This window comes from Eubalaena glacialis, chromosome 7 (assembly GCF_028564815.1).
Source record: "Eubalaena glacialis isolate mEubGla1 chromosome 7, mEubGla1.1.hap2.+ XY, whole genome shotgun sequence".
Classification (NCBI taxonomy): Eukaryota; Metazoa; Chordata; class Mammalia; order Artiodactyla; family Balaenidae; genus Eubalaena; species Eubalaena glacialis.
In genome coordinates, this window is record NC_083722.1 from 21,917,666 (window position 1) to 21,934,100 (window position 16,435).

General features: G+C 43.4%; 4 protein-coding genes, 1 non-coding gene and 1 pseudogene across 5 annotated transcripts; 3 read left to right on the forward strand and 3 right to left on the reverse strand.

The window, feature by feature from the left end:
* Nucleotides 1-471: 471 nt before the first annotated feature.
* On the reverse strand, nucleotides 472-543 carry TRNAQ-UUG (transfer RNA glutamine (anticodon UUG)). The gene has a single exon. It is a non-coding gene; the product is annotated as a tRNA-Gln (tRNA).
* A 5,783-nt stretch (nucleotides 544-6,326) lies between these two features.
* Nucleotides 6,327-6,701, reverse strand: LOC133095051 (histone H2B type 1-C/E/F/G/I-like; annotated as a pseudogene).
* A 312-nt stretch (nucleotides 6,702-7,013) lies between these two features.
* On the forward strand, nucleotides 7,014-7,406 carry LOC133095040 (histone H2A type 1). The gene has a single exon (XM_061195867.1). It carries the CDS (start codon nucleotides 7,014-7,016, stop codon nucleotides 7,404-7,406), a length of 393 nt encoding a protein of 130 aa, XP_061051850.1.
* Nucleotides 7,407-9,105: 1,699 nt separating this feature from the next.
* Nucleotides 9,106-15,072, forward strand: LOC133095033 (histone H3.1-like). Its single transcript, XM_061195857.1, has 2 exons — nucleotides 9,106-9,434; nucleotides 14,712-15,072. The coding sequence occupies exons 1-2, from the start codon at nucleotides 9,106-9,108 to the stop codon at nucleotides 15,037-15,039; spliced, it is 657 nt and encodes a 218-aa protein (XP_061051840.1). The 3' UTR covers nucleotides 15,040-15,072.
* LOC133095042 (histone H2A type 1-J) lies at nucleotides 11,810-12,205 on the reverse strand. Its single transcript, XM_061195871.1, has one exon. It carries the CDS (start codon nucleotides 12,203-12,205, stop codon nucleotides 11,819-11,821), a length of 387 nt encoding a protein of 128 aa, XP_061051854.1. The 3' UTR covers nucleotides 11,810-11,818.
* LOC133095048 (histone H2B type 1-C/E/F/G/I-like) lies at nucleotides 12,514-12,928 on the forward strand. The gene has a single exon (XM_061195879.1). It carries the CDS (start codon nucleotides 12,518-12,520, stop codon nucleotides 12,896-12,898), a length of 381 nt encoding a protein of 126 aa, XP_061051862.1. The 5' UTR covers nucleotides 12,514-12,517; the 3' UTR covers nucleotides 12,899-12,928.
* Nucleotides 15,073-16,435: the final 1,363 nt, after the last annotated feature.

The window sequence follows — 16,435 nt, forward strand, 5'->3', positions numbered from 1 at the left end:
ACTGCTAATCCATCGTGCTCTGCCTGTGTGGGCTCGGATGCCACCCTCTGAGAAAGCTCAGTGAAGAGCAGAGCCGCCAGGGAAAGCAGCTTCTAATCAGGTATTTATCACGTCTCAGTTTAGACTTCCTTTTCCAGTTTTAGGGTAATGTGGCCATTCTTTTAAAAACAGAAAGTCCGTTTGCATGCGCACATAGATTCCTTTCTAGGAATAAAGCCCGGGGAGACAGCCGAGAGACAGCCCCTCCGCGCCCGGACCTGGGCACAAGTTACAGGATTGGCGACTGCTCCCTGCGGCGCTGGTTTCTGCATACAGCTTCGCTCCAGCAGCCGGTGGGCTCAGATTTCCGAAGCCTGACCAAGATACTATTGCTCATTATGACTGACGTGTGGTGGGCTGGATTACAGGGGGAAATGCTGGTTTTAAGGGACGAGATTGCAGAAATAAAAATGAAAATGAGAACGGTTAGCCAGGTCCCACCGAGATTTGAACTCGGATCGCTGGATTCAAAGTCCAGAGTGCTAACCATTACACCATGGGGCCCACGAGGAGAAACTTTGGAAAGGTATCTCTTGTGACAAATATCCATCTTTTAGGCACCGGATCCCAACTAGTAAATTTTAAACAACGTGTTCCCCCCATCCCACCAACAAAACTGTACCGCCCCCTGGAGGGGCATTTTGAAAACGTGTGGGTGTTTTGGTTGTCTCAATGGCTCAGGGCACAACTGGCGTTGACAGAACAGGGCCAGAGATGCTGGAAGTCCAGCTGTGCTCAGGACAGTCCTATACCCAAGAATTATCGTTAGGACTGCACAACTTTTGTAAAACGACATTTTCATCTGGGTTTTCAGGGACCTTTTCTAAGGGTGAAATCCCTGCTTCCACCTTTGTACCTCCCACTTAATCATCTTATAGACAACTGGCAATGCTGTGTGGGACCTGGTTAGGATTTTGACTTTTATCCTGAGATGGGAAGTCACAGCTTCTGGTTAAGTGTCCTGGGAGACTCACTTTTGGAATATATGAGAAGTCTGAACATTCTGGGCCACCACACAGTTAGGAAGCCAGACCACATAAAAGTGCTCTGGCAGAGGGTCCCAGCCCACAGCCAGTGTCAATTGCCAGACAAGTGAGTGAAGATGTTTCCAGACGATTCCAGCCCTCAGCGGCTGTCCCAAGAATCACAAGTCAGTGATCCTCCACCTGGGGCCCCAGACATCTTGGAGCAGACATCCATTCCTGCTGTGCTCTGACCTAGTTCCTGATCACAGAATCCATGAACATAATAAAATGTTTTGTGCCACCGAGCTTGGGCTGCTTATTATGCAGTAACAGTAACCTGAACAACTCTAGAAACAGGAATTTTCCTGAACTACTCCCTTAGTTTTACCCAGTAGGACTGTCCCCAATTTTTTGCCACTATAAGTAATGCTTTAGTGAACATCAGTGTCTTCTTATGGGGCTATATAAGTTTGTCATATGTTTTCAAAAATGATGATTGTTTACAAAATTGTTGGGCTTGCGTGGGGTTTTGTGAGAGTGGGATGATTAGAGATAAGAAAACTTCCCTAAAGACACCATCTAAGTGCTATGTACGGTTATTATATTAAGCTGTAAAAAAACATTTGTTGGGGTGTCATTCACTGAGTGTACATTCCAGGCTCTGCGCTTGGGGTATGGCTGAGAACAAGACTCCTTTGTTGGAATTCACCTCTTTCGGGATGGTTTTGCAATAACACTGTTTGCTTTCCTGGATCTAGAGCCTAGCAGAGGTGGCGTCATCTCGTCTTGCTTTGCAGGGCATTTTTTTCAGCAGCTATTTAGAAAACATGCAGGCTGTCAAGGCTCTGTGCAGAAATTAAGTTGGACTAAGAGAAAAAGACACAAAAAGCTCAAAACTGCTCACCCCATAGCTCCCTTTCCCCAGCCACAACGGCCTCTTGCAGTTCCCAGAACACACTAAGTACCTGACTTGGGTACTTGTTCCTTTTGCCTGGAACAGATTCCCCCAGGTAGTGACTCAGCACTTTATGCCAATGACTCCTCCACGATGCCTTGTCTGCATACCCTCCTTAAAATTGAGATCCCCAACTTCCTATCCCCTTTCCTGCTTTATTTTTACCCAAATCACTGACTAAGGAGCTGATATATTAAGAATTTTATTAATTTATTCTTTTATTGCCTAGCTTACCCCTCCCCTCAAAGTGCCACAAAAGCAGGAACTTTCACAGGCTTTTTTTCACTGTGTATCCTCCATACTAGCATAGTGCTTGTCACATAATCATAGGTGCTTAACAAATACTTGATGATGAAATAAATTAATTTCCCTTCTGCTGGGTGATTGGGTCACATAAAATGATTGGCTCTACAATGATATGCCTGATTTATAACTGGAATTGGCAATACTTTCTATATAATTCTTCTTCCCTTATTGCATGATGCTTAATTATTTCCCTGATACTATATTGTCTTATTCGATCCAAACAACTTTTTGATGAAACTGGGCTGGTTTTCTACCCCTGTTTTGCAGATAAGGAAACTGGTACAATGAGTTTCACTGACTTGTCTGTGATCGCACAGTGACCAGAATGGCATTTGCATCTTTGTGGTAGTGAAGTCACCCCTCGGTGACCTCAGATCATCCATTTTCTGGTATTTTGTTTTGTTTTGTTTTGTCTTGTTTTGCCAAGGAAACATGGTCTTGGTATCTAAGAGTTCTAACTCCTACCTTCATTGCATGGAGAGGGAGAGGAAAACCTGGGGGCCACTAAACGAGAGGTTGGACTCATCTGCTTGGTTAAGCTTGCAGGTCTCCTTCTCACCCCTTTTCCTTTCTTCTTGCAGCACAGTTTTATAAATGACAAAGTTTTGTTTTAAAATTCTAAGTCTGTAGTCTTTTTTGTACACACAGATATTGAGATTCTAAATCAACACATTTGAGAGCCTGAAGGGCGCTAACCTCTCCCATATGTAAGTGCATCTTTGGGGGCTCTCATCTGGGAATTCAGTTTTATAAACCTTACGTGGGGTTCTTTCCCAGAAGTTGAAGAAGGGGTACAGAAATAGAACCTGGTCATAACAGGAGCTGGAATAGATGGATGAGGTTCTTTGAAAGCACTTCCACATCTCTAATGTTTCTCAGATATTAAGAAATCATGCAGTCAAATGTAAAATGATATAAAAGTGAAATTCCAACAATTTAATGACAGATATGTGCACGGGAGTTGAGATGGAATGCTAGAATCTGAGCAAAGGAAAGGTGAGGTGTGAGGAATGTTGGTGACCTCTACCTCAAAATCCTCCAGGGAGACAAGTAATTCATGCTAGATTGCAAGTGTGACTGTTTAAGATACAATTATACCAAGAATAAAGAGAGAGAAGTTATAGTGCTGTTAAAGATTTATGAAAATGTTCCTTAGGAATCAGGCTACTTCATTTACTTTCTTGACTTACTAAAGCAATTTATGACCAATAAATTGGTCAGTCAGGCCAGGCATACTTCTCATTACAACTAATATAGTGAATTCTAGTTTGATGAGTATCTCTTGTGAGTTTTGTCATCGTGAATACATTCCTCAGATGTAAGAATCCTAATAAAGTCCCAGCTTGAAGCATTCCATTGCTACTTCCAGTTTATAACAACTAAGGCTCATGGAAACACTGCAGAGGAAGACAGGCTAGGGGAGAAAGTCAGGTTTCTCCTTAAGGAAAGCAGGCCCTCATTAAGCTCTATGGATTATCGCATCTCTGTTACAACTTCTATCTTATAAACCTGCTGAGACAGACTAAATAGTAGGTTCTCATAGAAGAATATGAGGTTATAGAAAACAAATTTATTTAAAAACTTGCATGAACGAAGGTGAGGAATGTACCTACTAAACATATGAAAATAACAAAAAACAAAGAATACCCTTATTATTGACAATAAGCCAATCTGTACCGTAGAGGGGACTTCCTGGATGGTGGAAGATAAAGCCCTTTTGAAGGCTAAAATCCTCTGCAGTCTTTTTTCTATTTTTCATGTAAAATATGAACTCAGGCCTGCTCTTTCTTATAATATTAACTACTTAAATTTCAGAACCTAACCTTAAAAATGAAAGTCTATAATTAATGATTCTCAAAAAACCAAGATGTTCCTCTACCCTGAAATTACAGTTCCAATCCTCCTTCATAAAAGTAGTCAAAAGAATGTGATCTAAAGAGTTGTCAGATTCTCTTTCTCCTGTCCAATATGGAATTCTCTGCCGGTATTCAAAACTACCACCAAGTTGTCTGTTCTCAGTTAATAAAAATGTGGGAGTCTCATTTGATTTGTAAGAGATCTCCTAGGAAGCCCAAACATTAGACATTGTTGCATATTCCTTAGATATAGATCTATGCAGTTTGCAATTCTGATCCCCTGGCTGGCTGCAAAGGTAACAATGTTGAATTTGACATCTCTTTTTAGCTGGTTAAAAAGAGGACTACTAGTTCCAAAACGGACCAATGGTACTTTCTTTTTCTCCTTCATGCTCAGAGGAACAAAGAAACTCCTATGACTGCTAGATTAATTTAACAAGTAACGTGAGAGTCTGCTTCATTTAAATAACCATACAACGCTAAATTGGCATCTTGAATCGTGAATATTTCAGAATCTTATTTGATAAACGTTTCATGGTTCATACCTAGTGGTTTTATACTGAAATCCTGTCATCGTTTTGAGAAACCCACTCCTGTAGATTTTAGTCCCACTAACCATTTCCGATGCCTTGAATGTGATATCCACTTTCTTACTTCAAGTGCCCAGAATGCTGTTTTGTACACCACCCTCCTCTATTGGTAATATTATTTATTCTGTGCTCCTTGGGCTTTCCATGCACATCTCTACTGAAGCATTTATTATCTTATGTGTGTTTTGTTTATTTATGGACAATGTGTACATGTGATTCAAAATTCAAAGTGCTTAAAACGGGCACAATTAAAAAGAGCCTCCATCCATCCCTGCCCCTAGGCCATGCAGCACATTCCGCATTCTCTGGTTAATCTCTTTTTTGTGCCTAAAATACATCTCTGAGTCCACAGCACCTTTTCTTCCCTCCAAGGGCACCGCACCTTAGGCCTCACCTTATCCACGATGAACTCAGCTACTTCGGGAGTAGAGGGTACTTCCTTCTCCGCCTTTGTTTGGAACAAAGAAGGGGTGGAGCGAGAAATGCGAGTCTTCCCCGCTCGAGTTTCTCTAGTTTTCAATTTGGTCCGAAGAATTCAAATAAACGGCTGCCCCCCCTCCCCCCCCCCCCCGCCTTGAGTACACCTTTTTTCCACTGTTGTCTTTAGAGTTTTGATTTATCTGTACTCTCAACATGGCAAGGCCGCGGCAAGGCGGGGAGGGGCTAGGGTTAATGGTGGTGCTAAGAGCCACGGTAAGGTCCTGTGTGCCAACATCCAGGGTGGAGTCAAGTGCATCTCCGGTCTCGTCTACAGAGACCCGCGGGGTGCTGAAGGTCGTACTATGAAATGTGACGATGACGCCATAACCTACACCCAACGTGCCAAGCGCAAGACGGTCACCGCTGTAGACTTTGTTCTCTCAAGCTCCAGGGACACACCCACTATGGCTTTGGCGGCTGACTGCATTGTATCTTGTATTGCCGTTTTCAATTGTAAAAGCTCTTTTCAGGGGTACCTATCTTTTCTTTTAAGGAGTTAGCTGTTCAGATCACATATTGTGGCTGAAGTCTTGTTCCTTAGTTCCTGCACTAGTGTACGGCATCGTGGTCTGCTGCAAAGTGATACGAGAAAAAGGGCTATGCAGTGAATGGGTCTGGAGTTCCTGTACACGTAAAAATGGCTTCCATTCACAATGCTTACAGGCTCCCAGGCGCACTTTTAGAATGTGCTAAACTGCAAACATTTTAATTTGGGGCTTCCTAACTGTGAAATTAAACTAGTATCTAAAGGGAACCAGTCCAGTGACTTTCTGGATTTCCCTGGCGTTGTCATTGTTGCTCTCGAGGTTTTCAGGTATTGTCTGTCCAGTCAAAACATAGGGAGACGGGCTAGATGAATCAAAGAACGTAGTGTTGACACCAGAAATGCTCGCAAAAATGCACTTCCTTGTCTGAACATTTGTCAGATTAACACCAAATTTGGGTTAAACGTCACTTCCTCAAATATTACCCAGATGCAGCAAAGACACCTCCTCCTCCTCTCTCCCCGCCCCCTCCACCCCCCACCCCCCACCCCCCGCACGGAAATGACAGGCAAGGCGCCCCAGCTCTTTCTTGAGAAGTGTTAAGCAGCTCTGAAAAGAGCCTTTGGGTTTGGCAACGCCTATAAACACATTTACTTGGAGCTGGTAAACTTGGTGATAGCCTTGGTACCCTCATACACTGCGTGCTTGGCCAGCTCTCCAGGCAGCAGCAGGCGAACAGCCGTCTGGATCTCCCTGGATGTGATGGTCGAGCGTAATGCGCCAGGCGCGACGCCTCGCCCGCGATGCGCTCGAAGATATCGTTAGCGAACGAATTCATGATGCCCATGGCCTTGGATGAGATGCCAGTGTCCGGGTGGACCTGCTTCAGCACCTTATACACGTACACGGAGTAGCTCTGCTTGCGGCTGCGTTTGCGCTTCTTACCATCCTTCTTCGGCGCCTTGGTCACCGCCTTCTTGGAGCCCTTCTTCGGGACAAGAGTGGACTTGGCAGGCTCAGACATGCTGAAGTACTGCGCTCGAAATGAAACAAAATACCAGGAAACTAAAAGGCACTTCTTTAACAACAAGGGTTTATGCAAATGAGGCGGGATAAAGGTTTCTGGTGATTGGTGATTTTCTCCGGTGACGTCATAGCTCAATTTTTTTTTGCCCAGCCAAGGTAGGCATCCTGCATAGTCGCGTTTCCATTGGCCTAAATGAAAGTAAAATGTTAGCCAATCGTACAGCTTCCTTTTCGCGCCTAGCAGGGCCTATAAAATATGCGTTTTAAAGTTTTTGCTCGTTATCTGTGATAGCGGTTGTTGATCCCGAATCATGTCTGGGCGAGGCAAACAAGGCGGCAAGGCTCGCGCCAAGGCTAAGACTCGCTCTTCGCGGGCTGGGCTCCAGTTCCCCGTGGGCCGAGTGCACCGCCTGCTCCGCAAGGGCAACTACGCCGAGCGGGTCGGGGCCGGCGCGCCGGTGTACCTGGCGGCGGTGCTGGAGTACCTGACGGCCGAGATCTTGGAGCTGGCGGGCAACGCGGCCCGCGACAACAAGAAGACGCGTATCATCCCACGCCACCTGCAGCTGGCCATCCGCAACGACGAGGAGCTCAACAAGCTGCTGGGTAAAGTCACCATCGCGCAGGGTGGTGTCCTGCCCAACATCCAGGCTGTGCTGCTGCCCAAGAAAACTGAGAGCCACCACAAGGCCAAAGGCAAATAGAAGTCTGGATTAGTTTAATGCAGCTCAAGTTTCTCAATCAAACCAAAGGCTCTTTTCAGAGCCACCTACAATTTTCTGGGAAGAACTGAGCACTAGGATTACAAAGTTTCTTATACACTAGATTAATACTTCGGACCATTATAGGTGAATTATACCAACCTCAAAACTTGTGTTAGGAAGTGATTTCCACTCCATGTTAAAGTGTGGGAAATAACCTATAAACTTTGATTCATCAGCATTGGCAGATTTGAGGGGTTATGTGGAGTGAGTCATTCTTAAGTATTGTCACCTTCATCTCTACCCATCACGAACCTCTGGAAAGCACAAACTTCTGGTGGAAGGTCAATGTGCCTTTTTGTGGCAGTTTTAAGACGTTTTTGTTTTCTGGGTTCTAGACATCCTGAGTATTCAGGGATCAAACCAAACCTGTATCTTAGGTCAAAGGCCATTTTTGGAGCCGTAAGATTTCTGAGAAAGACCTAATTTCACATCAGTGTACATTACCTTTTACATTGCTGATTAAGGAAAATTTAAATACTCAGGCTTCTTATTGGAAAAGTTAGCTGAGGTGCCTGGCAATTATACTCATTGTTTATTATTGGGTTCTCAAGTATTTTCCAAGCTCCCTTGCACCCATCCATACAAACAGGTGTCTATATAAGTCGATGATCATTAGTTTCAGGATAAAAATGCGATATTCTAGTTTTTAAATGCCGTTTTCTTGGTCTTTTTATTGTTAAAAGACCTTGTACTGATGGGATTAGATCATTTTTTCCTTAAAAAAAAAAAATAGCTTGCCTTGGTAATTTCTAGGCCCTGGGGGGAGGGGGAGGATCAGATGTATCAGATGCCAGGCAAGGAGGCTCTCCTAAGGTTCTGCCAGTTGCTAAGGAACTATTAGATGTAGATGCAAATTCAAGGGGTGTGTAGCTTGTGGTAAACATAGGTTACTGGTGGGGAATTAGAGTCTTTAAAAACAAAGGAATTACATTCTTAAAATAGAAAAATAAATTGTGCTGCAATGGAATTGTTTTGTATTAACAATGAAAAGAAGTTCATGTAAGGATGAGTTTCCCTATGAAGTTATTAACCCTTTAATTCCTCACATGCAAATCAGATTGTACTTACTGAAAAAAATTTAAAAGTTCTTAAAATTCGTGTTTGAAGGAAAGCTGAGGTGATGGTACAGCCCTGCTATTAACCAATTGTGGCCACTGATCACTGGATATGTGGCTAGTTTGAACAAAGTAGTGGACACGTAATATACACACTGGATTTCAAACAGTGCAAAATAAAAAAAAATAATGTGAAATATCTAACAATTATATTGATTACATGTTGAAATGAATATTTTAGATATATGGGGTTAAACAGAATACTATTAAAAATAATTTCTTCTGTTTTTATTTTGTTCTAATGTTGCTAGAAAAGTTTCCGTTTCTTATGTAGCTTGTATTTATTTCTACTGGAAATTGCTGTTACAGAGCAAACAACTTTACAGGAAAAATGAAAAAAAAATTGAGGTCACAGAAAACTGAGACTATCGGAGGATTGCGGGAACAACAAATAAAATTTTCGAGTCCTAACCAGTCCGGTTACCGGTTGGATAGTCCTGGTCTCCTTTTGTCCAATCAGCTTGTGACTCTCGCTATAAATAGGTGGCCAGGCGGCCCCTTTACGCTAGCTGAATCATCTAGCCATGGCTCGCACTAAGCAGACCGCTCGCAAGTCCACCGGCGGCAAGGCGCCGCGCAAGCAGCTGGCCACCAAAGCGGCCCGGAAGAGTGCGCCGGCCACGGGCGGCGTGAAGAAGCCGCACCGCTACCGGCCCGGCACGGTGGCCCTGCGCGAGATCCGCCGCTACCAGAAGTCCACGGAGCTGCTCATCCGCAAGCTGCCGTTCCAGCGGTTGGTGCGCGAGATCGCGCAGGACTTCAAGACCGACCTGCGCTTCCAGAGCTCGGCCGTGATGGCGCTGCAGGAGGCGTGCGAGGCCTACCTGGTGGGGCTCTTCGAGGACACCAACTTGTGTGCCATCCACGCCAAGCGCGTCACCATCATGCCCAAGGACATCCAGCTTGCCCGCCGCATCCGCGGGGAGAGGGCGTGAGCCTGAAGGTCTCCCATTCACCCCAAAAGGCTCTTTTCAGAGCCGCCCATATGCACACTGAAAAAGGACTGTTTCCCTGCTAATTACTGTTACTAGCTTTGCTTGTGGGAAGACAGGTGGACTTTATACATTGTGATTTTCTAAGTACCAGGTGTATGTGTTATTTCCATCTCCCAACTTAGTAAAACAAGTGGTTAGACCTTCCTTACATTCCTAATTTCTTTTAGTTAGAAAACACATTACTGCTACAATTAGACTGTCAGATGTGATCATGCCCATTCCTTTTCTGAGGGAGCTTGTGAAATGCAGGACCTATGATTTCCACATGGGATTTAGGGTGATGCTAATATTTTACCAAGTTAAAATGATCTAATGCTTTCTACTTGGATTAACACCTTAAGCAAAAAGTAATTGAGTGTCCCCTCCCAGGAATCAGCCTTCCTATGGGAAAAAAGATTTGATGGGAAGCAGTCGTCCCCCACCCCCGCCCCAGCCACATCTAAGGCCAATTTCTAATCAGATTGGTATTCTTGAGTGTGTAAACAGGGCCTTCTGGCTTGGGGAACTGAGATATTAAGTCAAGAGGGACCCACAACAGAGATGGCCCTTTCTGCTGGCTGGGTAGGGCACCCTCTCCTGGATATATGCAGTCAGTATATTGCTTCCCCAAGTAATCTTTCAGTTCTCATTATTTGAAGATTTATTCAGGGGAAATGAGCAGTCCTAGTTATGTGTACGTTTCTAATTATGTGGATACAAATATTCCATGTCTCTAAACTCTCTATGTGCTGAACTCCGGTAGTCAGTTATCCTACCTAAGCTCTTCTGGAATTTCAACATAATTTCATCATTCCATACAAGGAACTTGGAGTTTTGCTATAGTAATGGCTCACAAAAATGAATACTCAGACACCAGACCATTTTGGCTCACGCTAATGGGTAGATGGTGATGCCAAGTACTAAGATAAGAATCACTGGGAAAGTAGTGATGATGATGTTCAGTCTGGGATATACATTTTGAATTTCCCGGAGATCTACAAGAATATCAGAAAGTAGATGTATGTGTATGTCTGAACTTGAGATAAGTCTGGGATGGACATAAAAATTTGGAAGTCATTAGTATATGTAAAGCATTTGAAACCAAAGGACTGGCCTAGAGATCCCTCTGGGTCTTCCTCTCTTGTGACCACTCTGCCTTATTTGCCAGTATCGAACTTTTTGTCATTTGCCTGCACATACCACAAGCCATGAATTTGGTGACCCTCATTTTCTGCTGGAATCCCTACACTTTCCTCTATTTCCCGATTTCCTTTAATCCTCAGACCAAGTGTTACCTCTCACAGATCTTACTCCTCTATGCTCCCCTTATATCTGAGCTTATCTTGCTACATTGTTCTTTATTTACTTTTGTTTCTCCCCATTAGATTTTCTTTAGGACCGGCGGCGTCTCATTAACATTGTATCCTTAATGCATGGTACCCAAGTGTGTGATATTTGTTGAAAACAAGTGCATTAGAATTTAATAAAAGAGGAAACAGAAGAAATTGCCTTTGTGCCTGCATTTCTTGAAATGGCAAAACTGCAAAGCGGCATATATGTTCCAAATCTTTCCTAAAGCATAGAATTAAAGGACCTTGCTATGCCTGATCAGAAATACGAACATACCAGAATCTTTTACTTTATTATTCTGAAAACGGCCTTTGGTTGTTTCAGAATTCATCTTTTTTTTTCCAAACTGTAAGTCTTAATCATCAGTGCTCTTGGAATCAATAGCATCCAGCACCAACGTTACAGTCAAGCTTGAATTGTTTTGTGTATCTACTTAATTTTTCCAGCCTAGGTAACGACTGGGTATCGTTAAGCGTTTTAAAACAACTCTTTAAGAGCAAATTTTTTAAGATGCAGGATTTACTATCTTCCTGACACCCCAAATGAGTTTATGTATCATTCACAAAAAACCACTTCAGGACCCCTCCAAGAGATGCTTTGGTTTCGTAAAAACTCACTTATGCCACTTGCCTACCTCCCACATATGGATATAGATAGATATGAGTCAACTTAATAACCTTGTAGCTTCAGTGACTTTGAAATCTAACACAAATGTGAATTTTGTTGACAATGGCTCCTAAATACCAACTCTGAAATATGGAACAGAAGAAATGAGGATACCCTAGGACTGAAACCTAATTTGAGAATATCAGTACTGTACTTCAGAATTAAAAGTGTACCAAGTCGTGTCACCTTTTTTATGATGATAGAAGTGGCTCTGAAAAGAGCCTTTTGTTGTTCCCAAACTTGGTCCCTACTTGGTCTTGTGGTGGCTCTCAGTCTTCTTGGGCAGCAGCACGGCCTGGATGTTGGGCAGGACACCACCCTGCGCAATGGTGACTTTACCCAGCAGCTTGTTGAGCTCCTCGTCGTTGCGGATAGCCAACTGCAGGTGGCGCGGGATGATGCGCGTCTTCTTGTTGTCGCGGGCCGCGTTGCCCGCCAACTCCAAAATCTCGGCCGTCAGATATTCCAGTACCGCCGCCAGGTACACCGGCGCGCCAGCGCCAACCCGCTCGGCGTAATTGCCTTTGCGGAGCAAACGGTGCACTCTACCCACGGGGAATTGGAGCCCGGCCCGCGACGAGCGGGTCTTCGCCTTGGCGCGAGCCTTACCGCCTTGTTTGCCTCGCCCAGACATAACTAAAGGCCTACAAACGCTTTCGGGGATAACTGACACAAAAAACCAAAAACCGCAGCTTTTATAGCCCCTGCTGGGCGCTAAAAGGAAGCTATACGATTGGGTAACATTTTACTTTCATTTAGGCCAATGGAAACGCGACTATTCAGGATGCCTACCTTGATTGGGCACAACTGAGCTATGACTTCACTGGAGAAGAAACACCAATCACTAGAAACCTTTACCGCACCTCATTTGCATAAAGCCTTGTTGTTAAAGAGGTACCTGTTGGTTTCTTAATCGTTCGTTTTACCTTGATCGCAGTTCTTCGCCATGCCTGAGCCTGCCAAGTCCACTTCTGCCCCAAAGAAGGGTTCCAAGAAGGCGGTGACCAAGGCCCAGAAAAAAGATGGTAAGAAGCGCAAGCGCAGCCGCAAGGAAAGCTATTCCGTGTACGTATACAAGGTGCTGAAGCAGGTCCACCCGGACACTGGTATTTCGTCTAAAGCCATGGGCATCATGAATTCGTTCGTTAACGACATCTTCGAGCGCATCGCGGGCGAGGCGTCGCGCTTGGCGCATTACAACAAGCGCTCGACCATCACCTCCAGGGAGATCCAGACGGCCGTGCGCCTGCTGCTGCCCGGCGAGCTGGCCAAGCACGCCGTGTCAGAGGGCACCAAGGCAGTCACCAAGTACACCAGCTCCAAGTGAGTCACTGATTGCAGAGCGATTGATCAGACTTTCTCACACCCAAGGGCTCTTTTCAGAGCCACCTACACTTTCCAAAAAAGAGCTCGTCTGCTGTTAGGTCTGTTTTGAAATGTTTCATGTTTCTTTGAATGTGTAAGTATAGCTTTAGATAAAAAGTTTCTACGTTTTTTGGGGAGCCTTGATTCTCATGCATTTTTGCAAGTTTGTTACAGTTGCCTTTCACTATTATAAGTAGCTTTCGTGTACTTAATGAAGAACTAATAATGCATGTATCCTTCGGTTTGCAGAAGTATTTGAAGATAACTCTTTGCACTGCAAGTAGCCAGAGCATCGCAATAACTCCTGGGGTTTTCTTTAATCTTATCTCTGGATCCTATCCCGATAAGCTACCTAGTTTTGGGGTCCTATCCAATAAGCTACTTAGCTACTTACTGCCTATGAAATTGAAGTAAGGAATTACTCCTTCTGGAGGATCCAGAAGTCGAAGGTATGAGTTGACAAGGAGGCCGAATTCGCAGCCAGTGTGTCTGAGTGCTTCCTCCCTAAGCTGCAACAGGCCCACAACTTTATGCATTATTAAAATCTCAGGCTTAATAGTTGGAAGCTAGGGTAATTTTAAGATAGAGTGCTAACAGGACTTGATGACTTAAGAGTTACGAGACAGCACAATGTAGATTGTTCCATTTTCTAGTTTCTCACCTAGTTCCCTCTCCTTTCAATTTACCCCACCTTGCTCCACCACCTCCCATACGTAACTGTAAAATGATAAACATTGTTAAAGGGATTAGATGGCTTTTAGTCATGGAGTAAACAAGAGCAGTTTGAAAAATAAACCTGAGTCCTTTCTCTTGTGCCAGGCTAAGAGTAAAGAGTTGGAAATTTTAAAATTTTTCCTTCACCTTTTCAGTTCTCTTTGAAATGATTATAACTTTTCTGTGTTGGCAGGAAAGCCTGGTGCCTCTGAAAAACCCAAAGGCGTTTTCTTTTTTCTTGAAACAAGTTACAATGTTAATACATTTTAATGGAAACACAATAGGAAGGACTAGTGTCCCCAGTACATTACAGAAATTAGATTAAAGAGGGTACTTTATCACTGGCAAATAAATCCATAAATCTTGCTTGCTGACCACTTGATCAACCAAAGACAAAAAAAAAAATCATCTATCCCCAAATTAATTCTGAATGTAACAAATAGATTTTGGAAACCATAGTATATAGAACAGAATAGAATTTTAGTAATAGCTCCAAGTATGATGTTAAAGGCATTTCATTGGTGGAGAAAAGAATTATTTAAAAAATCTGGCTGATTAAGGAATTGCTAGGGAATTGTTTAAAACTGTGCTATGGAGAATTCATGGGGAGGAATAATAAGCAGACATTAATAACTTATTAAAAACTCAAGGGAAATTGAGTTAAATATACCAGTGTAAAGAGGTTTTAAAAGGGCATATGCAGCATTGCATACATTTTCTTTGAAAGAATATGTGCTTTTATCTATTCACCAAAATACCAAATTAGCTACCAGCAGTGATCTCTGTGTGGTGAGATAACGAGTTTTGCCCTTTTCCACAACACTAATGTTTTGCGTTCGCATTCAAAAGCAATTGTTAAAGCCTTAAAACATGGTAACAAAATAAGTTACCACAGCGTGAAACAGTACAAAAGAACAGAGAAAGCCTCTTTTTCTTTTTTTTTGGTCAAATTCCCCTCCCCCCTTAGGGCGGGACTTCCCGCCTTCAGGTTCTCAGTTCGGTCCGCTAACGGACGTATAAAGGCTTGCATCCGCGAGCCGTGGAAGCTAGGCTTTGGTGAGCTTGCAAGTGTTTGTTATGTCGGGTCGTGGGAAAGGGGGGAAGGGTCTCGGAAAGGGGGGCGCCAAACGCCACCGCAAGGTGCTGCGCGATAATATCCAGGGCATCACCAAACCCGCCATTCGGCGTCTGGCCCGGCGTGGTGGCGTCAAGCGCATCTCCGGCCTCATCTATGAGGAGACCCGTGGGGTGCTGAAGGTGTTCCTGGAGAACGTGATTCGGGACGCTGTCACTTACACCGAGCACGCCAAGCGCAAGACTGTCACCGCCATGGACGTGGTCTACGCGCTCAAGCGCCAGGGACGCACCCTTTATGGCTTTGGCGGCTGAGTGTTTAGTTTTGTGTCTGTTCCTTTAACAAAAGGCCCTTTTCAGGGCTTCCTACTTTTCCCTTGTAAGGAGCTGTGATTCTGATATTTTTCATTGCTTGGAATTGTTAAAGCAACGAAAAGTGTATTTAATTATTGTACTTTGGTCTGCGAAACTGTTTTGTGCTTACTCTGGTACGCGTGTGTTCCCAATCCCGTCCAGGTACAGCAGGGGTCGTTAGGATCGCTACCCAGTCAATTCCTTACCTAAGGATGTATTCACGCTGAATTGGTATGGGGTCTTTATTTAGTTGTGTAATTTGCCAAAGGAGGTAGTGGGGAAAGTCCTTGCAGATGCCTACGTTCACTACTACGTAACTTTTTCTTTTAGAAAGTAATTTTTATAATTTAACCACCTATGAAAAGTGGGGTAACTTTGTGTCAGTTAATACACTGTACCACTGGCAAAAAGTCACACGCAATCGAGTCTGGCAGTGTTACTTGGAAAAAGTGTATTCAGATCCCAAACTGGGAAAGTGTTTTATAGAAAAAGAATTCGTCTTTAAGTTTAGTTAGTGACATCTCTGCCCCTCTAAAGGTAATAACTATCTTGTCAAATCAAGCTCGCAGGCATGTTCTATGTGCTTGGAGGGATAGTCAGTAGCCTATTGCTGGTCTGGATCACTTATTTACCACAAAGGATAGGGAGAACATTTTAAACAAATTAGTCCACTCATAGAGTCAAGTGAGTAAAGGGTTTTTTTGGTTGCTTTTAAAAGGCGAGGCTCATAATTGGCGCTCATTAAGTCTTAATTTATGTATTTGGTGAAATGGTGACTGTCACTGGTGACAAGAACTGGGGAGGGACAGTTATAGTAATGGATTCAGATAAAGCAAAAGTACAAAATTCCTAGTCCACACATGGAAAGCACATATGTTTTATTTAGACATATTTTTCTTAATTTTTTTGTCACTAATGTAAGCATGTTAATGAAAAATGTACTTGTTTTCAACTTGTGAAAAATCGTCCGATTTGGCACCGCTAAGCAGACCCACATATATTTTTGACATAAAGAATAATCTCTCTGTTTAGGATGTAAAAGATAAAAATAAATATTTTAAGAGATGTAAATGTCCTGTTTTGTGACTTTACTACCAAAGGGATGCAAGATGGTGAAACATTTAAGCATAATCATTAGAAGCAGATGGCTTGGGATTAAACCTATACCACCATTCTCTTGTGGTGAGAACGGGTTAAGTTACATATCTTTTCTGGGCCTTAATTTCTCCATTTATACAATTGTGTGATAATGATATTGATACCTCGCTCAAAGGATTGTTTTGAGGATTAATGAGTTGATAAATGAAAAGTGCTTAAGTACCAGTGCCTGACAAATAGTAAGTGCAACGTGAAGCAG